This window comes from Geotrypetes seraphini, chromosome 8, assembly GCF_902459505.1.
Source record: "Geotrypetes seraphini chromosome 8, aGeoSer1.1, whole genome shotgun sequence".
Lineage (NCBI taxonomy): Eukaryota > Metazoa > Chordata > Amphibia > Gymnophiona > Dermophiidae > Geotrypetes > Geotrypetes seraphini.
Genome location: NC_047091.1, coordinates 187,191,214 through 187,213,690, shown reverse-complemented (window position 1 = coordinate 187,213,690; position 22,477 = coordinate 187,191,214). Strand labels below are relative to the sequence as shown.

Here is a 22,477-nt window from a genome sequence, read left to right as displayed (position 1 = left end):
ATCCAGGATGGGTCTGAGATCTCCTGTCTTTTTGGGAACTAGAAAGTAACGGGAGTAGAATCCCTGCCCCTTTTGATCTAGAGGAACTTCCTCTATAGCGTTCAGAAGGAGGAGGGATTGGACCTCCTGAATAAGGAGGGCTGATTGAGGACTGTTCAAAGCAGACTCTTTTGGCAGGCTTTGAGGAGGGAGAGTCTGAAAGTTGAGAGAGTAGCCGTGGCGGATGATGTTGAGGACCCATTGGTCCGAAGTGATTACTTCCCACCGGCTGAGGAACAGAGAAAGTCGACCTCCTATTGGTTGAGGCAGGAGAGCAGGAATAGGGATACTGGCTATACTGCGGAGAATGAAGTCAAAAGGGCTGTGACTTTTGCTGAGGAGGTTGTTTTACAGCTTGTTGCTGTTGCTGTTGTCTGGGAGGCTGACGTTGCTGTTGCCTCTGACGCCTAGGTTGTTGAGCAGTGGTAGGCAATGGACGGGCTGTGAAACGGCGTTGATAGGCCGATTGCTGCCTGTATGGTCTTGGCGGAGGAGGCTTCTTTTTATTCTTGAGCAGGGTATCCCAGCGCGTCTCATGAGCAGAGAGCTTTTGTGTGGTTGAGTCCATGGAATCCCCAAAGAGCTCATCCCCTAGACATGGGGCATTGGCTAACCGATCTTGATGGTTAACATCAAGCTCGGATACCCGAAGCCAGGCCAAACGACGCATAGCTACTGACATTGCTGTCGCTCTGGATGTAAGTTCAAAAGTGTCATATATGGATCTCACCATAAACTTACGCAATTGGAGAAGAGACGACAAGCATGTGTGAAAAGCGGAATGCTTTCGTGAAGGAAGATATTTCTCGAAAGAAGCCATGGTGGTAAGGAGATGCTTTAAATAAAAAGAAAAATGAAAAGCATAATTACTAGCCCTATTAGCTAACATAGCATTTTGGTAGAGCCTCTTACCAAATTTATCCATGGCCCTTCCTTCTCTGCCAGGAGGGACAGATGCATATACACTGGCTCCTGAAGTCTTTTTAAGGGTGGATTCGACAAATAAGGATTCATGTGGTAGTTGAGGTTTGTCGAACCCAGGAATGGGAATTACCTTATATAGAGAATCCAGTTTACGTGGGGCCCCTGGGACAGTTAAAGGAGTCTCTAAATTCTTATAGAAAGTTTCCCTCAGGATGTCATGAAGGGGAAGTTTCAAAAATTCCTTTGGAGGCTGATCAAAATCAAGGGCATCCAAAAAAGCTTTAGACTTTTTGGATTCAGCCTCCAAAGGAATGGACAAGGACTCACACATCTCTTTCAAAAAACTAGAGAAAGAGGAAGTGGCCTGTTTGGAGGATGGGTCAGGGACAGCCGAATCCTCCTCCTCTGAGGAACATTCTCCTTCAGAAAGAAAGGGTTCCTCTGAGTCTCCCCACAGATCAGGGTCCCTTACATGGGAAGAATGGTCCCGAGACTCAGGTGTCGACGTTTGCATGTGTCGGGTTTTGCGCATCGACTTACCCGACCTCATCGATACCGTGTCCGGAGAAGTTATCGGACGCACCGGTGCCGAAGTCTGCACCGATTGATGGTGAGCTCTCGGCTCCGGTGCAAGGACTGGCATCGATACCGATGAGGTTAGGTGAAGCGGTACCGAAACAGTGGAAGCGGTTAATACAGGTTCCACAATCGGTACCGATACAGGTTGTTCAACAACCGGTACCGATGGCTCGGTGCGAACTGGCACCGGAAGGTTCGGTGTCATGATAGCAGGAAGGAGTCGTTCTAATTGCTCCTTAAGCTGCACCTGAAGGATGGCCGTAATGCGGTCATCGAGGGATGGCACCGGTACCGCTTTTTTCTTCTGCGGTACCTGCGGTGCCGCTCGACGCCCCGGAGATGAGGAGCCCGATGTCGAGGGACTCACCTCTATAGGGGCGGAGCGCTTCCGCTGGCGTCGAACCGGCGGCAGGATTGGGCTCACTGCACTCGAGGCCGGAAGACGTTCCAGCGGGGAAGGCTTCTTAGCCGGCTTACCTGACTGTTGGGATGCCGGTGTGGAATCACGCGGCGTCGAAGACGAGGGTGCCGACTGAATCGGTGCCGAAGCCGGAGTCGAAGGAACGGGGTCGGACATCTCGGCACCGAACAACAATCGCTGTTGAATTAAGCGATTTTTTAATGTTCGTTTTTTCAAAGTAGCACAGCGGGTGCAAGAAGAGGCCTGATGCTCAGGACCCAAACACTGTAAACACCAGTTGTGTGGGTCCGTGAGAGATATAGGCCTAGCACACCGCTGGCACTTTTTAAAACCCGGTTGAGGGGGCATGAAAGGAAAAACGGCTTCCGCCAAATCGAAGGCCGAGGCTTCGATGGTGGCAGAAGGCCCCGCCGGGGAAAACCGAAAATTGAAGAAAAAAATGAAAGATTTTTTTTTTTTTTTTTTAACAAAATAAAAGAAAGAAAAAAGGCAAATTAAGCCAAACGTTTACGCGAGCGGGAAGGCAAGTTAGGAAAAATTTCAACAGCCGTTGAAAACGCGTCTTCTTAGCTCCGCGGAAACTAAGAAACTGAGGGACCGCGCGCCTCTGTCGGGCGGGAAGGCACTCGCGCGTGCGCGGTGCGGCCGAGCTAGAACTTTCTAAAAAGTTCTTAGAGTGCAATCACTCTAAAATTGTCCGTACCGGGGCTCCGTCGGTGCCGTCACCCCATCAGTCAAGAATAGCTGCCTGCTTGTCCTGGGATAACAGGCTTTACAGTCTATGGCCCAGAAATAGCAAAGAAGTAACATAGTAGATGACGGGCAGATAAAAACCTGAATAGTCCATCCAGTCTGTCCAACCTGATTCAATTTAAATTTTTTAATTTTTTCTTCTTAGCTATTTCTGGGCAAGAATCCAAAGCTCTACCCGGTTCTGTGCTTGGGTTCCAACTGCCGAAATCTCTGTTAAGACTTACTCCAGTCCATCTACACCCTCCCAGCCATTGAAGCCCTCCCCTGCCCATCTTCCTCCAAACGGCCATACACAGACACAGACCGTGCAAGTCTGCCCAGTAACTGGCCTAGTTCAATATTTAATATTTTTTCTGATTCTAAATCTTCTGTGTTCATCCCACGCTTCTTTGAACTCAGTCAGTTTTACTCTCCACCACCTCTCTCGGGAGCGCATTCCAGGCATCCACTACCCTCTCCGTAAAGTAGAATTTCCTAACATTGCCCCTGAATCTACCACCCCTCAACCTCAAATTATGTCCTCTGGTTTTACCATTTTCCTTTCTCTGGAAAAGATTTTGTTCTACATTAATACCCTTCAAGTTCATCTAATCATGGATTCTGTAATGAGTATAACTTATGGGCAGACTGGGTGGACCGTTCAGGTCTTTATCTGCCGTCATTTACTATGTTAAGCATATGTGTAGGTTAGTGTACTCTATAATCTTCGTGTGCACTTGTGAACTCCACCCCTGTACATGCCTAATAGTAAAATACACCCCATCATCTCACTAAGTTTTAAGCTGGAGGCCACCCTGGATCCAAATTAATTGAAGGAGAGCTGCCAAAATTCTTCCCATGTGTCAGACATCCATCCCTTCCAGTCCGTCTTCAAACTTTTCAAGGATACCCTCAAGGAGGTGGGTGTTTCCCAATGCATTCTCTTCTTTTATCAAAACACGTCTTATCCGTCAAGCATACGGTTCTTTCCCCCTTTCCATCGTTAGCTGAGGTAGAGTAACAGACAGTAGTGAAAATAAAAACCCAGCATGACAACGGGGGCAGATGTCAGAGGTCTTCAGGAGTCACCACTGGACCATGTGCCTTGCATTGAAGAACACTGGTATATACTTTTACAGAAGTCATTGCTCGTAAGACTCCATATACACAGACAAAGCCAATGTCAGGTGTGCCAATACAGAAGTTTTCCTGTTCTCCAGAAGCCATTCTTCAGAATTAATGAAAACCAAAAATATGACACACAACCTCCTGGAAAACCTAGCAGAAGCGCTGCATTAAAAAAAAAGGAAAAATGTTGGCACGATCTCCAAAGAAAATACAAAAAGAAAAACACACCAGTATCTTGTTATGGGATTAGAAGACTATGCTCATTTGAAGTTCTCAATTTTATATTTCATCCTTTTGCAGTGCAATCTGTTGGGGTTTTTTTGTGGTTTATAGCAGTACCGGACCCCGGAAGAAGGTTGTTTCACGAACGAAACAAGACCTGTGTCGGGTCTATACCACCAATTATTCACTGTGTTTTTGGGGTTATTGTATATTGTATTTTGTTGTTATCTGCACCTTTCTCAAATAAGAGTTTTTATCAAGATCATCAGTTCCACAGTTTTTTTTGCCTTTTGCTCTGCTTCTGTTTTTGTGGACTTTTCTTGGTTTTCCCTGCAGTGGTAAAGGAGTACCATCTACTGCCCCATACCTGAAAGGGAATGAGGTACGAGAGTTTTCTACTGTCACTGAGGACGTAGTAGAACCTTAAATGGGGAGAGGCTTTGCCAAGTCAGTCCTGAATGGCAGACTGGCCCTGTTCTTTCCCACAGCCCTCAGGGGGAGCTGCATAAAAGAATAAGCATAACGGCAAAAGTCTGGTAACTCTGTGCTCACCTTCAGAGAAACCTGCTGCTTCAGAGTTGAATTTGCATAGGCAAATGTGGTGGTCAGGCCCAGACAAACCGCAATACCTGAGGGGACAAAAATCACAAAAACCCCTGAATACAGTAGCTGGATCTTCCTGTTCAGAGAATGCACTTCTGCTGATACTGAAATTATTTACTCATACATGCAAATACCCCACTGGGTGCTTTATGGTGGATAGTCAAGCAAGCAAAGCAAAGAAAAATCCAACAGGTCTGCAGTAAAAGGCGAACACCAAAAACTGCAGAGTGGAATGTACAAGGTGCAGGAATCTTTATTAAAAGTCTATACAAAATTGTAATCCATAAAAATGGCTCTCATATTCATGGAGTAGGAACCAACACTCCTTCCACAGGGGTCCGGTATGTCCGATGTATCACATAGAGAGAGTCGTAAAGAGAACGCTGTAATATACAGTAATCAAAATTTTAGAATCCGAGGCAAGAAATTCTCCTTCTGAGCTACCGCACAGGGTGAATACTGCTACTGAAAATGAAAGAGGACCTCCAAAAGAATTTTGGCATCCAAACTTAGTAAGAGAGATCCAACACTGGTCATGTTTCGATGGAACGCCTGCATCAGGGTTCTATTAAAAGCAATGGGGTCTTAGTGCGTGCTTAATGCTAATGCATCCATAGGATATAATGGATGCGTTAACCTTTAGTGCGTCTTAGTAAAAGGACCCCAATATAAACACACCGTATATTGCACATACAAACTAACCCCCCTTTTATGAAGCCACGGTAGAGGTTTCTACCGAGGCCCAGAGCGCTAAATACTCTGCCGCTTTTAGAATTCCTATGAGCGTTAGAGCATTTAGTGCCCTGGACTGCGGTAAAAACCTCTACCGTGGCTTAATAAAAGAGAACCTAATTTAACTAATAAAATTGAAATAAACATAATACACTTAAATTAAAAAATGGCAATAAAACAGCAAAAGAGAACAAACAGCATAAAAATTAAAAACATACAGATGGAAATTGGATGCAGAAATAAACATATGATTGATGAATAACGTGAGCTTATGAATTACATAGAAAAATAATAATGGGTAACATCTTGAAGAATCACTGATACACTAGTAAACAATGGTAAATAGTGTGAACATCATGGAGGGAGAAATGGCCTTGTGGCAAGTCACTTAATCCCCCCATTGCACCAGGTACATTAGATGAATTGTGAGCCCACCAGGACAGACAGTGAAAAATGCTCGAGGACCTGAACACATTCATGTAAACCGTTCTGAGCTCCCCTGGGAGAACAGTATAGAAAATGGAATAAATAAAGAGTGTGAAAAGTTTCAGCTTCTGATAACCAGAGCTGGTATTATGACATCATAATGTCTCATTCCACCAATAAGAGACAACCTCATCAGTGATGACACAATGGTTGATTGTCCTATACTTGGCTCATTTTTACTACATTTTGATTTCTAGAGCAGTGCAGCGGTTAAAGCTGTAGCCTCAGCACCCTGAGGTTGTGGGTTCAAGCCCAGCACTGCTCCTTGTGACCCTAGGCTTAATCCTCCATTGCTCACCAGAACAGACGAGGAAAAATGTAGGCGTGCCTGAATGTAATAACCATTTAGGACATCCTCCACTGATAAGCAGTACGTAAATAACTAATGAATTTGGATTTTGGAATCGTGTCAAAAATAAATTTACCCTCAATTTTCGCAATACAATCTGGATAAAATCCTCTGTTCTTTCAATTTTAGTAGGCAATGCCAACAAGTAAACACAAAGCTGATGAAGACAAGTTTCAACCCTGGCCAACATTTCCGATGTCTATCTTTCACGTAGACAAGATCCTAAAACTGTCATTGATGCGTAATTGATAGGCGATAGGCAGCTGCCAATAGTGCCAGTTACACAATCTGGTGGTGCATAAATATAAAGCCTCATGCTACATAATTAATTAAAAACTAATTCTTATTTCACGATGAATAACTTTTAGACTGTATCTTAAATAGAAAACTATCTTAGATAGATTTTTTCCTCAAAAAAGCATTTTATTAAAAAAATTAGATTAAAATCAAACAAATCCGATTCTAATCAAAAAAATCTGATTTTTTAAATAAAAATCATCAATTTTTATCCACCCTGGTTTGTATGTGCAATATATATTTATATTGGCTTTAATAGACCCCTGGTGGATGTGTCCCACTGAAGCTTGGCCCATGTCAGGGCTCTCATTAATGTTTAACATAAGAACATAAGCAGTGCCTCCGCTGGGTCAGACCTGAGGTCCATTATGCCCAGCAGTCCACTCACGCGGTGGCCCAACAGGTCCAGGATCTGTATAGTAATCCTCTATCTATAACCTTCTATTCCCTATTCTATTCTATTTCCTTCAGGAAATCATCTAATCCCTTCTTGAACCCCAAAACCGTACTCTGTCCTATCACACCCTCTGGAAGCGCATTCTAGGTGTCCACCACCTTCTGGGTAAAGAAGAACTTCCTAGCATTGGTTCTGAATCTGTCCCCTCTCAATTTTTCCAAATGCCCTCTCGTTTTTGGAGATCCACTGTGTTTTCTTTACTTGGCCTGGTTCCCTGTGTTTTGGATTCCCTCTCATCTGTTATCATATGGTTCATAAATGTAAAGGTAATCATTCCTGGAAATCTGCTAGTCATTTGGATAACAGGCTTTGAAATGAAGAAGACTGTGAACACCACCTGGTTTCTGCATCTCTCCATCGCCGACCTGCTTTGCTGCCTGTCCTTGCCCTTCCTGGCCATGCAGGTGATTCTGGACCAACACTGGCCACTAGGCATTCTCGCTTGCAAGATGATCCCCCCCTTGACCCTGCTCAATATGTACATGAGCGTTCTCCTCCTGGCCGCCATTAGCACTGATCGCTGTGCCCTAGTCATGATGCCTGTTTGTAAAGGTAATCATTGAATAATTTTGTAATTAAAATGAAAGCATAAACAGAAATTGTAGACCATGCATTGGTGCTCACTGCTGCCCAAAAGAAGACCTGTATCCAAGCCTCTGTGCAGGAATGCTGAAACAGTATTTACCAGCCCTCGAGTGAGGGCATAGCAAACAGTACTCTTACAGTGACCCCTAGTGACAGGTCTAAGTACAGCAAATGTCAACTGTCTCTTCCCCCTCTAATCCTCACCAATAAGATCTCACCACAGTGCTTTTCCTATATGGGAGAAAAGGCATGGGATAAAATAAAGATATTATTTCATGCCGAGATCCCCTAAGGCAGGGGTGTCCAACCTTTTGGCTACCCTGGGCCGCACTGGCCGAAAAAAATGTTTCTGGGGCCGCACAAACGCTGCAGCAAGACAGAGGAGGGAGCCAGCAAGACGGTAAACACCCAGGGGCAGCAGAGGAAAACACTGTATCGCCCTCGACCGGGGCTGCACAAAATACTTCACGGGGCCGCATACGGCCCTTGGGCCGCAAGTTGGACACCCCTGCCCTAAGGAGAAAAAAAAAAGACAGAGAGGGTGTCAGGAAAACCTTGAACAAATGATGCCCATCAGCTTCTTACCCAGCTTATGCTGGAAGCATACTTTTGCCAAAAGGATCAGAATGAATGGCAATCCCTTCTGCAGCCAGGAGATGACTGCCCTGAGCTCTGACAGAGCTGGGGCTGGGGTCCCTGGCTCTTCACTGCTTTCTTCAGTATGACTGTGATGCTCAGAAGCCACATGCAGCAGACTTGAGCGATGATGATTGTGGTGAAAGTGCTGGGGCTGCTGCTGGGGCTGCTGCCGGTGGTTATGGTGATGGTGGTAAGTCCCCCCTTCAGAGCGGTGGGCCCCATCCTCCCTCGGAGCCGACATCTGAATGAACACCTCCCCACCACTAGCTGAAGATCCCAAGACCAAACTTGACTGGAAAGGTATAATGGTGATGGCGCCCGGCTGCAGCCCTGCCAGGCTGGAAAAGATCTGCTGCGGGGAGGGTACGTCAGATTTCAACACATCAAATACAGTTCCTTCATCCACGCTGGTCTCGGAGCTGAGCGTCTGACTTCTGCTTCTAAAGCCAAGAAAAACAAATCCCGAGTAGTTAAACAGGAAAACCAGATTACAACATATGCTTTATTTTCAGCTGCATTACAGACTTGTAAAACGATAAGCAACGTGACTTTGCAGGTTAGTATCATTTAGGGGGGAAGTGAGCAACCTGGGCTACTGTTTAGATGGGTTACATTACATTACATTAGAGATTTCTATTCCGCCATTGCCTTGAGGTTCAAGGCGGATTACAAAAGAATTACAAAAAACGTATTACAAGAAGATATCTGGTAATTTCTAGAGGAAATAAAAAGTAGATGAGGTTGCTTTGGGGAATCGGGAAGGTATTGGGAAGAAGGAAGGAGCTAGCGGTATTAAGTCGTTTGCAGGATTTATAGAAATGCTAGGTGGTAGTAGTATTAGTAGTAGTAATTTTACCACAAACTGTGCTATTTTAGCCCTGGTTCCATTTTATGTAATGAGACCCTTTGCTAAAATAGCACACCTTGTGGTAAAACAACCCATTTTAATGGTAGCCCATGTTTAGAACTTTCCCCTTTATTGTCAATTATCTCAACGTTCTTGAATGGAGATGCCAAGGGTGGTCTACCCCAAAGAACGAGACTGGATGACCCAATTAGTGGGACTAAGTGATATTTCCAGGTGGCATGCTCAGGGTACAAACGTGGCAATATCCAAGTGCTATATGGTTCTGGCATCAAAAAGATTCCTACAATCCAGGACTTACAGAGTAAAGACAAACAAAGAAAAATCAGAACCATGGTCCAACCCCTGCGGTGTACCCCAAGGATCACCTTTATCTCCCACACTCTTCAACCTCTGCATTGCATCCCTCGGCATCACCTTTCTCCTTCTTTTTGATCAACCAGCGTCCTTCATGACAGACACACTACACAGAACACTAGAAACAGTAGCAACATGGATGAAAAAGCAGAAACTGAAACTGAATCCAGACAAAACAAAATTCAACCTCCTCGAAAATAACAAAACCCCAACCATAACAAATCTAGTACTAAACTCTATCACATACCCCATTCAACCCACTCTAAAACTTCTGGAAATGCTGATAGACAGAGGCAGTACCATGCAGCCACAAATCAACAATACAGAAATCATTTGCTGTCATGAGAAACCTAAGGCAAGTTACAAAATTATTCGACAGAAAACAATTCTAGCTCATGGTCCAATCCCTAGTCCTAGGTCTTCTAGACCAGTGTTCTTCAACCACCGGTCCATGGACCAGTGCCGGTCCACAGAAATTTTCTGCCGGTCCACAGGGCCAGCACGTGCATCAGGCCCAAAACAGTGTTCTTCAATCGCCGGTTCACGGTGCGATCGATGCGGCGTTATCTTCGAGCCGGCTCCCTCTTCCTAACTGATTCAGTGCACAAAGCCACGGGCAGCGGCTCCTACGGGCATCCTGCGCCTGAACCGGAAGCCTTCTCTCTGACGTTGCAATGTCAGAGGGAAGGCTTCCAGATGAGGCACGGGACGTGCAAGGTGCAATTAGTCCTATTATGGGGTGGAGATTGGGTAGAGATGGGCGGGGTCTGGCCCACGACTTAGCCCAGTGTTCTTCAACCACCGGTCCACGGACCGATGCCGGTCCACAGAATAATTCTTTTATTTCTGCCGGTCCATAGGTGTAAAAAGGTTGAAAAACACTGGTCTAGACTACTGCAACATCCTCTATCTCCTCTGACCCGCAACCATGATAAAACAACTACAAACAGTACAAAACACAGCTGTGAGCCTTATCTATTCGCTGAGGAAACACGACCACATCACAGCGGCTTACCTCGATTCACACTGGCTCCCAATACAAGCAAGAATACTATTCAAATTCTACTGTCTACTATTTAAAACCATTAATGGCAAAAGCCCAGCCTACTTCAACAACTGCCAAACCCACACGCCATCCACGCACCCTCCAATCAGAGACATCAAATTAAAAAAACTGCACGATGGCTTTCTAGCCACACAAGCAGCAAAACTAGACTACCAACTCTCCAATCACGACCCCAGACCACAAAACTCTCAGAAAAGAAATAAAAACTCTGCTATTCAAGAAATCCTTAAAGACAAACTAACTCCACAAGAATCATCTCAAACCCCTGTATCAACCTGTTCCACTCTGTAATACCTCTGGAAATGTCCAGATAACTCCTTATGTAACCCGCCTTGAACTGAAAGGTAATGGCGGAATAGAAATCACTAATGTAATGTAATAACAAGATAAGAACAGAAGAATTGTCGCTTCTGGGTCAGACCAGTGGTCCATCCTGCCCAGCAGTCTGCTCACACGGCGGCCCTCAGGTCAAAGACCAGTCCAGCCTAGAAGTATTCCAAAAATGCATCGTTTTTAAATAAAAGTAACATACTACAGGTTATTAAATCCCATGGCATGAACCAGTATTTTACCGTAGTTTAGTAAAGAGACATGTTAGAGAATGCCAACAGGTTAAGGCTTTTGTCCAGTTTTATTAATTGAAAAACTAATATTTGTTTTCCTGCTCCCATGAACTTTAGCATACAAGTGCACCACTTTGTCTTAACCTTTCATTGGCATACAGAACCAATGAGATCTGTGGTGCCCTTACCCAATCCACAAGAGACGTACGTACTCAGACAGCGTGCCAGACTTTAAGAATAAATGGGATGCCCATGTGGGATCCCTACGAGGGTCAAGATAAGGAAATTGGGTCATTAGGGCATAGACAGGGGGTGGGTAAGCAGAGTGGGCAGACTTGATGGGCTGGAGCCCTTTTCTGCCCTCATCTTCTATGTTTCTATGTTTCTACTCATTCACCAAAGAACAGATTGAGCTTTCACAGAGGTTATTTGGTTTCTATGCTTGCTGTCTCAAGGCATCAGTGCAAGATGGTTGGAATAATAAACAAACAGACACACATTGTTGTTCTCTTTCAGGTACACACACTTTTGTTGTTATCCTGCTGCCCCCCCTCCCTCCAGCTCTGCAGAACATGAAAGGGCATCCCACATGCAACAGGCCTTTCACACATTTTCCCTTCACCGTTCACACCCCTTCCTAACACCCTGGCTCTCAAAGACATTTATTAGTTCCAGTTAGAACGCAAGAGTTGCTATACTGGGACATATCAAAGGTCCATCAAGCCCAGCATCCCATTTCCAACAGTGGCCATCCCATGTCACATACCTGGCAAGATCCCAAGGAGTAAAAAAGATTTTATGCTGCTTATCCTAGGAATAAGCAGTGCATCCCCCAAGCCATCTCAATAATGGCTTCTGAACTTTTGTTTTAGGAAATTATCCAAACTTATTTTAAACCCTGCTAAGATAATTACTTTCACCACATTCTCTGACAACAAATTCCAGAGTTTAATTAGTTTCTCTGACTATACCCATTTTCCCTGTTTTAATATATGTCTCAATGTAACTGTATAACTTGTTTTCATGTCATATTATTATGTTAACCGCTTAGAAATTAGATTAAGCGGTCAAAAAAATATTTTAATAAACTTGAAACTATAGTCAACCCACTGCCTCTTTAGAACTCAGTTCAGCCATCTCACTGGAACAGCATAGAGATCTCTCCTGGCTCAATGACCAGTGCCTTCCATTACCTGTATCCTATCCATAGTTTCATTGACTTTGGACCCTTCCTGCCTGGACTGGTGCATAGGGAGAGGGATGGCCAGTAGGAAAAAGGAGATACTGATGCCCCTGTATAAGACTCTGGTGAGACCTCATTCAGAATATTATATACAATTCTGGAGACTGCACTTTCAAAAAGATATAAACAGTATGGAGTTGGTCCAGAGGAAGGCTACTAAAATGGTTGATGGTCTATGTTAGTGTCCCTCAACCTTTCTCAAGCTGCCGCACACTAAAGGTCGTGGCCCTGGCTCGAGGCCCTGGCTCGAGGCACCTGGCTCGAGGCACCTGGATATCGCAATCCGCGTGTGTGTGAAGGCCCTCCAGGCGGGCCCTGAGACGCTAGGGAGGGGTGCCAGAAGGGAAGACAGCCAGAGAGAAGGATAGGTGCCAGCGGACTGCCTACAGGACGTGCCTCTCACCACGAGAGGCACGTCCTGTAGGCAGTCCGCTGGCACCGGCACCTCTCCTCCTCCCCAGTGTACCGCGGCACACCTGACATCTCAGGAGACAGACAGTTTGAGATACACTGGACTACATCATAAGGTGTTTGGGAACAGCCAAAGAGGAAAGGTGGGAGAAGGAAGAAATGATAGAGACGTTTAAATACCTACATAGTATAAATACACGAGGCGAGTCTCTTTCAAATAAAGCCAACTTTTACAGGGTAAATCATGAAAAATAACTTTAAATTTATGAGGGATGAAATAACGGCAACTGATCACTTAACAACCCTATGGAAACCAAAGGCAGGGCACACCTCTTAAGAAGTTTACCTTTCAGGGGGGAGGCTGTCTGTGTTGCTACTGTGGCGTCTTTGCATTTTCTTCAAAACCTAAAAAATAAAAATTTGAAAAGCAGGATTTAATTAGTAAGAATGAAATATCAAAGAACCCGGGAACTCAACTAGTATTACAGTACAGGAGGGTGAGGGAAGCAGAGCCCAGAAAAACCTTTCCCCTTATTTCTATAATCTCATGCATCCATTTTCATGCTTAGGGCATAAAATTGCACAACACTTATGACTTCATATCAATTAGTACCGAATTTAGAAATTAAGACCAATTAAATAATTGGGTTAGCTGACTAATTGACACTAGTTTGAAGTAACAATATAACAGCACTTAGGAGTCCTTTTACTAAGGCGTGCTAGCCGTTTTAGCGCGTGCGAACGCATCCATTATATCCTTTGGACACGTTGTCACGCGTAAGCATTTAGCAAATGCAAAAACAGCTACTGCACCTTAGTACAAGGACTACTTAGTATTCCTTTTTTTAATATTTTTTATTATTTATTTATCATTTTTCAATAATATATCAAGTATCCACTTGTACAGAAAGATAAAGTTAGACAGGAAATAAATTTACAAATCAGATTATAATCTAATAACCCAAATTATCATAACTTTAACTCAAGTCCTCAAAATGGGTCCAAAATGTAGAATCAGCGAAAATAACAAAGAAGTAAAAATTAAAAATTAAGAACTATATTGGCTGAGACAGGAAGTCAATCAGTCGAGCCGCTGACAAGAAGGTTGTCAGCTGGCTAGGATCAAAGAAAACATATTTTTGCTTTTGATACACGATCACACATTTACATGGGTGACGAAGAAAATAAGTCGCCCCAAGAGCTATAACACCTGGCTTTAACAAGAGAAATTCGCGTCGACGTTTTTGTGTGTCTCGTGACAGGTCTGGATACATTTGTATTTTATACCCTAGAAAGTTTTTTTGTTTATTTTTAAAGAAAAGTCTTAATGGCCAGTTTTTATCCGGTGCTAAGGCAACTGTAAGAAGAAGTGTTGCCAGCTTTGCTAGTTCGACTATTTAGCATTCTATAACCATTGTGCGTTATTTCTTTAGCGTGCAATGGCTAGGGGTGGGGGTGAACAAGGGAGGGGCATGGATAACTCAGGGCTGTGCTTAGCACTGAAATGCTAAGGAGGGCGACGAAAATGATAGGAGGCTTGCGCCAGAAGACGTATGAGGAGAGACTGGAAGCCCTGAATATGTATACCCTAGAGGAAAGGAGAGACAGGGGAGATATGATTCAGACGTTCAAATACTTAAAGGGTATTAACGTAGAACAAAATCTTTTCCAGAGAAAGGAAAATGGTAAAACCAGAGGACATAATTTGAGGTTGAGGGGTGGTAGATTCAGGGGCAATGTTAGGAAATTCTACTTTACGGAGAGGGTGGTGGATGCCTGGAATGCGCTCCCGAGAGAGGTGGTGGAGAGTAAAACTGTGACTGAGTTCAAAGAAGCGTGGGATGAACACAGAAGATTTAGAATCAGAAAATAATATTAAATATTGAACTAAGGCCAGTTACTGGGCAGACTTGTACGGTCTGCGTCTATGTATGGCCGTTTGGTGGAGGATGGACTGGGGAGGGCTTCAATGGCTGGGAGGGTGTAGATGGGCTGGAGTAAGTCTTAACAGAGATTTCGGCAGTTGGAACCCAAGCACAGTACCGGGTAAAGCTTTGGATTCTCGCCCAGAAATAGCTAAGAAGAAAAAAAAAAAAAATAAAAATTTTAAATTGAATCAGGTTGGGCAGACTGGATGGACCATTCGGGTCTTTATCTGCCGTCATCTACTATGTTACTATGTTACTATGCTGAGTTCCACGCCTGACAGCAGTTAGGGATGCCCATTTACAACACTCCTGAGCTAGCCAATTTGTGGCTGCATGGTACACCTAAAATTCAGAGCCTAACTGCAGACTTAACGATAGTAACAGAGGCCTACATGCGCAATTGGCACTACAGAATTTGCACTTATAGCAAACACTTCAGATGTCTAACTTTAGGCAACTTTTTGAGAATTACCTCCTTTGAGTGTTAAATCAATGATGTAAGTATTAAAATTAGCCATGAAACTACTTAAATTCAAAAAGCTAAAAGGTTAAATGATAAATATCACAGCCCTGAAGCGCCTGAGTGGTCTTCAGCGTTATATGACTTATCGGGAAATGCAGTACAAGGTGTTACTTCGTCTTTATGTATCTCCTAAGAGAGCACATGCCATGAAACTCAGACTAGAATCGATGCTGTATGCCCCAGGTGTGGCTTCTTAGAAGCAACCTGGGTCACATGTTTTGGCCTTGTCCATCTATAGTAGTAGTTTGGGAAAAGATGATTGGTTTTGTACAATCTATCTGGAAAGTCACTATTCGCTTGAATCCCCTGTTTTTGTTTGGTATCTTCACTTCTTCTTTTCCTAGGACGAAGAGGCTTGGTGCCATTCTCCACTGGTCCCTGCTGACCACACTTAAGCGTATCTTGAGGACTTGGCTGGATTCTGTTGTGCCAACCATTCATCAGTAGGGAAGACAGATGCTCACTATCCTTCCTGGGAGCGCAGAGATATCACAGATAAAGACTCTATGCTTGGACTCTGGTTTCAATCCATATAGGAACCCTTTAGGAACACTTTGACCTCGGTGGCAAGGAACCTAATCCAGAATTGTTGATGGACATTTCATTCTTCAACTCTACTGTTATCCTTTGGTGCCACTGGGGATCCTGCGTGTGGGGGGTGGAGTTGGGTGGAATGTTTTGTCTGAGATACTTTAATGAGCTGTTTTTGCATGACTCTTTCTATTGTTGTGTTGCTCAATAAAATCTTATTTTCCTTAATGATAAATATTCTCTTCATCCTTTCTTCCCCTCCCTGAAATCTTCCTCCTCAATTCCCAAAGCCGCTGGCAGCAAGTACTGCTCAAATTTCAACTCTTAACCATCTGTCATGTAGCACTGTGCTAGCCAACTGAAGCCACCTAGGCCCTTCAGCCTATATGCTCCATTCCTACCACATAATGTTTGCTCCTCAATAGTGGCCCAGGAGTTTACCTCAAAATGGGTAGCCACAATCCATACCAGAAGGGGAAACCAGAAAGTCTGCCACTGAGTGACATTGTTTTTTTACCAGCCCTAACAGAGTTTGTCAAGTTATCCAGTTCCAGGAGGGAGATTTTAGGCTAGTGCTGGATATTAGACATTCACACTTTTCATAGACCCTTAATGTTACTGCTGCCAATTAGAATTCCTTTTGCTTTCCTACAGAAAAGCAGATTACTTCAGTTGAAATCTCAGGGATGCCATCAAGTATTTTTAAAGTTGCTCTGCCTTTGGTTGGTGTCTGTAGTCACCAGCTGGCCCCATTCTTGCCTACTTTCCTATCAGGAAAAATTGTCCCCGTGCAATGAAATATTCAAATCAAAAAGTAAAGGCAAAATACATTTAACGGCTTTAATAGAAGTAACTGTGAGCAACTGAACATATCACTTTTCCACATAGTCCCCATGCAAGATGATGCATCTGTTTAACTAGCTTCTGTATTCCTGCAGAAAAGCCGTTTTGTGGCTGCTCCAGAAGCCAGGTGAGCACCACTTCCTTTTCTTCATCATGCTTTGTCTTTTGCTCTCCGGGTTGCAGTGATGCACCAATTGCTCGTCACAGGTGACAATTCTCTCCAGATTACCATCTCAGGAACTAGGTCACAACGCTACTGCTTGTGCAGATGAGTAAGCTATTTGGGAACCCATCATGCACAGACTTTCCTGTATCCCAAATCATCATGCATTATGGCAAACACACATCCATAGCTGTTATCAAAATCTGCAGCCAATTGAGACACCGTTATCTGTCTTTACTAATCAAAGCATCTACCCTGTCAATGTGCTCTTGTGTGCACAATGTTGATGGGTGACGAGAATGACCTTCATCGGTTACACCTGTTCTTCCTGCACTCTCTAAAGTTAAAAGGGGATAGATTCCGTACAAACTAAGGAAGTTCTTTTTCTCCCAGAGCGTAGTGGAAAACTGGAACATACTTCCGGAGGCTATCATAGGGGAAAACACCCTCCAGGGATTCAAGACAAAGTTAGACGAGTTCCTGCTGAACTGCAGCATATGCAGGTAGGGCTGGTCTCGGTTGGGGCCACCGAGGGACAATGGACCACTGGTCTGACCCAGCAGCGGCAATTCTTATGTTCTTTAAACCTTTTTACCCACTCATAAACCTTCGATTGATTCATGGTGCAATGTCCATACTGAATCAATATAAGACGGTTTCACTCCCTCTGCCTAAAGAAAGCATACTACTGCATGTTGTCCTTCAATGGGGCAATCTTGCAATGGAGCGACCATATTTCTGACCTCATGGCTGCCACACAATTAAAGGCCGAGCACTGCACTGTGTCCAACAGGCAATATACGAGTACATATGTTGCATTTCGCTAGCTCTGTTCTGGTCATCGCGTAATTTAACAATAGCCTTTAATTTTTGTATTTGCATTGTACATTGGCATTGTTTGAGCTAGTCAGTTTTTGATGTTCAATGATAATGGCAAAGTAGTCTTACCTAAACTGTACTCAAGATTATTTGCATGCTGTGCATTATTATAAGATAAAAGAGGTTGAAACATGGCAAGTATCCAGAGATCTAAAATTAAATTCCTGAAACTTGTTGCAGGGCTGTAGAAAGAAGCCAATTCTGTAGTTTACAGAAGCTGGGAGCATAAATGTATTTATTGGGATTTCTCAACTGCCTTAGGGCCCCTTTTACAAAGCCGTGGTAGCAATTCTGTTGCAGCAAATGCACCGAAGCCAATAGTAATTGAATGGGCTTCAATGCATTTGCTATGTGAAATCACAACTGCAGTTTTGCAAAAGAAGCACTTTATGAAGAGATTTACATAGAGCAGTATACCAAAATTAAAAACGTGGTAAAAGGCTAAAAGAAGAGAACATGAAGAGAAAGAAAAAGCATGCGAGCTGAGTTTTTGCTTTCCTCTTCACAAGGATAACTAACAAAAACACAAACCCAAGAATAAGTAAAGAAAAAAAATCAAAAGTATAGGAAACATATTTATAAACAAAATCATAAATGGTTTCCCTTGATTTGCACTCAAGTTTTCACATTTTTTTTTCAAACCTGCATCCAATACATAATATACATTATATATATATATATATATATACACACACACACATATGTATAAAGGTTAAATTGTACTGCATTATAATATTTTCAATACTAGTCTTTAAGCCCGCTCTCTGTCTCTCTCTCCTTGGCCACTGTCTGTGCGTCTTTCTGTCTCTTTCTCTCTCTCGTTGGCCTCTGTCTCTTTCTGTCTCTCTCTCTCCTTGGCCACTGTCTGTATGTCTTTCTGTCTCTCTCTCTCCTTGGCCGCTGTCTGTGGGTCTTTCTGTCTCTTTCTCTCTCGTTGGCCAGTCTCTCTCTCTCTCCTTGGCCGCTGTCTGTGTGTCTGTCTGTCTTTCTGTCTCTTTCTCTCCTTGGCCACTGCCTGTGTGTCTTTCTGTCTCTCTCTCCTTGGCCGCTGTCTGTGTGTCTTTCTGTCTTTCTCTCTCTCTCTCTCAATAGCCGCTGTCTGTCTGTATTTCTGTGTCTCTCTCTCTCTCCTTGGTCGCTGTCTGTGTGTCTTTCTGTCTCTTTCTCTCTTTCTCATTGGCTGCTGTCTGTCTATATTTCTGTCTCTCTCTCTCTCCTTGGCCGCTGTCTGTGTGTCTTTCTGTCTCTCTCTCTCTCCTTGGCCGCTGTCTGTGCGTCTGTCTCTTTCTCTCTCGTTGGCTACTGTCTGTCTTTCTGTCTCTCTCTCTCCTTGGCCGCTGTCTGTGTGTCTTTCTGTCTCTCTCTCTCTCGTTGGCCATTGTCTGTGTGCCTGTCTTTCTATCTCTTTCCCTCCCTCCCGTTCCCTGCCTGTGCCCGGCTCCCCTTCCTTTGGCCGCCCCCCCCCCACCCCTTCTCTGCAGCAGCGCCACCAGCCTCTAGCGCCATGGCAGTGGATTCAGAGGTATTGGGTGTTGGTTCGCTGCAGGTCATTCCCACGCACTAAGGCCTTATTTTAACGCCAGGGTTAAATGGCCAATTTTTTTTTTTTTCCCCATTAATGACCAAGTGCTAATTTTCATTAGTGTATAAACTCTTGCCGTCACCCATTATGTAGGCGGTAAGGGCTCACATGTTAACCAGCAATGTAGTTAGATGAAATGATTCACGCAGTCCAAGCCCAGGTGAGGGCTGTGTGCACACAAGCAAAGTTCCTGTACGACTCCTCAGTGCACCCCGCAGTAAGCCCCTTTTTTTGTTGCTGCGGTAAGCATGCACTAACTTAGGGGTAGGGAATTCCGGTCCTCGAGAGCCGTATTCCAGTCGGGTTTTCAGGATTTCCCCAATGACTATGCATGAGATCTAAGTGCATGCACTGCTTTCAATGCATAGTCATTGGGAAAATCCTGAAAACCCGACTGGAATACGGCTCTCGAGGACCGGAGTTCCCTACCCCTGCATTAGCTGCTCCACTGCCTTCATGTTTCTCTGTTTCTATATAGGACTATAGCAGGGATCTTAAAGTCCCGGGTTTTCAGGATTTCCCCAATGAATATGCATTGAAAGCAGTGCATGCACATAGATCTCATGAAATCCTGAAAACCCGACTGGATTGCGGCCCTCAAGGAGGGACTTTGAGATCCCTGGACTACAGCGAATGAACATGCTCCAGTGCTATAAATTGCAAAGCTAGGCCAACTGCAGACTCCGTCCCCGACAGCGTTCAAATGCCAGCTAAAGGCCCCCTTTTTGGAAACTGCTTTCAACTCTTAACAACCCCCCCCCCTCACTGCTGTCAGATACCTAAATTAGAGTGTAAGCTCTTCGGAGCAGGGACCGTCTGTTGTAGGTGAAAATGTACGTCTTTCCGCGCTATAGAAACCTACTCGTGCAGTCTATTGCATGGCAATTTGCGGTGCGCGCCCGAGTGTAGCTGGTCGGGATTGGCAGCCGCGTCCCTTCCCCGCCGCTGCAGCCCCTCAAACCCTTCGCCTCCCGGGCGCCGTCCGTTGACGTCATCTCGTCGGAACGCGGCGCACGTAGGCCCGCGTCTTCTCGCGCTACCTTCCCGCCGCCAATCGGGAGGCAGGAGAGGCGCGAGAGCCGCGCTCGCGCCGGGGGTAGCGTCCCGGCGCCCGACTCCTTTCCCGCCCAGCTCGCGTGCGGCTGGCGGGCTTTTCCTCAGCGAGGGGGCGGAGGGCATGGGGCGGGGGCGGCCGCTCGCTATGAGCTTCTCGGCTGCATCCCCTCCTGTCGTTCTGCCCTTCGTCTCCGGGGACGGGACGTCGCTTTGAAGCGGCCTCTGGCGGGGCCCGGGCGGGGGATGCGGAGCCTGGCGCCCATGATATGGCGCAGGATTCTGAGGAAACGCTGGGTCCTGGGGCTTCTCTTCGGACTGTCCCTCATCTACTTTCTGGGCAACACCTTCAAACAGGTAAAGGGAATTAGAAGAAGAAGAAGACTTTTATTTTCTGTACCGCCAAACCCAGGAACTCGTAGGCGGTTCACAACCATTAGTAGAAATACAAGCGATGCAAATCATTGAATTCAACAAGTTCTATGCCTACTTGTATCCCCCCCTGACCTTATCACGAAACCAACCCTAAACCTCTTCTTCCCTCTGCAATTCCCTTGCATCTACTGTGTAAGCGTCCCCTAAATGGCAACTTCTTGGCAATGTCCAGCTATCTTATACTGTTACTAGTCTTTAAGCCCGTTACATTAACGAGTGCTATAATAGATGTGTCTGTCTGTGTTTCTTTATCTCTCTCTTCTTGGCCGCTGTCTGTGTCCTTCTGTCTCCCCCAGCACACACCTTCCCCCAAAGCAGCCCCCTTTCCCTCTCCCTATCTCTCCATGGTCCCTTCTGTCTTCCCCCCACAGCAAAGCTGTGTGTCCCCAGCACACTCCCCCCCCCCAAAAAAAAAAGCAGCCCCCTTTCCCTCTCCCTGTCTCTCCATGGCCCCTTCTGTCTTCCCCCTTCCACCCCTCCCGAGCACAGCTATCTGTCCCAAGCACACCCCTCACCCCCAAAGCAGCCCCCTTTCCCTTTCCCCCTGCCCCCCCCTGTATTGACCCCATTCTTACCCTCCCTCCATCCCGGCGTCTTCTGGCCTGCTCCTCTTCAAAGCAGCCTACGATCGTGGCTGGCTTTAGCGAACCTCGCAGGCCGCTCTCCAACTCGGTGGCATGTTCCCTCTGACACGATCCCGTGCTATGATAGCAGGCTGCTTTGGAAGAGGAGGAGCAGCGACGGCGGCGGTTGGTGAGTTGAAGCTCCATTGTGTTCGCAGACGCGGGCAGGGAGAGAGCTTGCCTGCGCTTCGGGCTGCTGAGTGAGGGCGGGAGGAGGGGGAGTGGCCAGAGTGATCCCTGCAGCCGGGTTCTAAAATGGAACACGGCCAGGGATCTCACACCACAGCGGCAGGGATCACGCTTTTTTAAAAGCGCAAGCACCGGTGACGGCACCGACGGAGCCCCGGTACGGACAATTTTAGAGTGATTGCTCTCTAAGAACTTGGAAAGTTCTAGTAGGCCGCACCGCGCACGCGCGAGTGCCTTCCCGCCCGACAGAGGCGCGCGGTCCCCAGTTAGGATAAGCCAGCTAAGAAGCCAACCCGGGGAGGTGGGAGGGACGCAAGAATATCTGCCTGCTGTCCCTGGATAACACCTGTTACGGTAAGTAACTGTGCTTTATCCCAGAACAAGCAGGCAGCATATTATTGACTGATGGGTGACCTCCAAGCTAACAAAAAGAGGGATGGAGGGAAGGTTGGCCATTAGGAAAACAAATTTTGCAAAACAGATTGGCCGAAGTGTCCATCCCGTCTGGAGAAAGCATCCAGACAATAATGAGATGTAAAAGTATGAACTGAGGACCAAGTAGCAGCCTTGCAGATTTCCTCAATAGGAGTGGAACGGAGGAAAGCTACAGAAGCTGCCATAGCTCGAACTCTATGGGCCGTGACAGAACCTTCCAGTGTCAGTCCGGTCTGAGCATAACAGAATGAAATGCACGCTGCCAGCCAATTAGACAACGTACGTTTAGAAACAGGACGTCCCAATTTATTCGGATCAAAGGACAGAAAGAGTTGGGGAGCTGATCTGTGGGGCGTAGTACGCTCTAAATAGTAAGCTAGAGCCCTCTTACAGTCCAAAGTATGTAGAGCCTGTTCTCCAGAATGAGAGTGAGGTTTCGGAAAGAAGACAGGCAGAACAATGGATTGGTTGAGATGGAATTCAGAGACAACCTTCGGGAGAAACTTTGGATGTGTACGCAGAACCACCTTGTCATGATGAAAGACCGTAAAAGGTGGATCTGCAACTAGTGCATGTAGCTCACTGACCCTCCTGG

At 45.5% G+C, this 22,477-nt stretch overlaps 2 protein-coding genes across 7 annotated transcripts in view; one reads left to right on the top strand and one right to left on the bottom strand.

The window, feature by feature from the left end:
* Nucleotides 1–20,192, bottom strand: part of LOC117364703 (RING finger and transmembrane domain-containing protein 2-like) — an 81,299-nt gene extending 61,107 nt beyond the window's left edge. Inside the window, exons 1-3 of one of the 5 annotated variants that reach the window (XM_033954209.1) lie at nucleotides 20,082–20,192; nucleotides 13,045–13,103; nucleotides 8,140–8,633 (exon numbers count right to left, since the gene is read on the bottom strand). In XM_033954209.1, coding sequence (XP_033810100.1) covers nucleotides 8,140–8,633; nucleotides 13,045–13,091 — 541 coding nt within the window. In that variant the 5' untranslated portion in view covers nucleotides 13,092–13,103; nucleotides 20,082–20,192. Of the gene's footprint in view, nucleotides 1–4,597; nucleotides 4,675–8,139; nucleotides 8,634–13,044; nucleotides 13,104–19,926 lie in introns of those variants that run through there. The other 4 variants (XM_033954207.1, XM_033954210.1, XM_033954206.1 and 1 more) reach the window with 4 other exon arrangements.
* Nucleotides 20,193–20,207: 15 nt separating this feature from the next.
* The window catches only part of LOC117364704 (UPF0454 protein C12orf49-like), a 41,071-nt gene continuing 38,801 nt past the window's right edge, over nucleotides 20,208–22,477 (top strand). For both annotated transcript variants that reach the window (XM_033954215.1, XM_033954212.1), the window contains exon 1: nucleotides 20,208–20,557. In XM_033954215.1, the coding sequence (XP_033810106.1) occupies nucleotides 20,447–20,557 (111 nt within the window). In that variant the 5' untranslated portion in view covers nucleotides 20,208–20,446. The remainder of the gene's footprint in view (nucleotides 20,558–22,477) is intronic.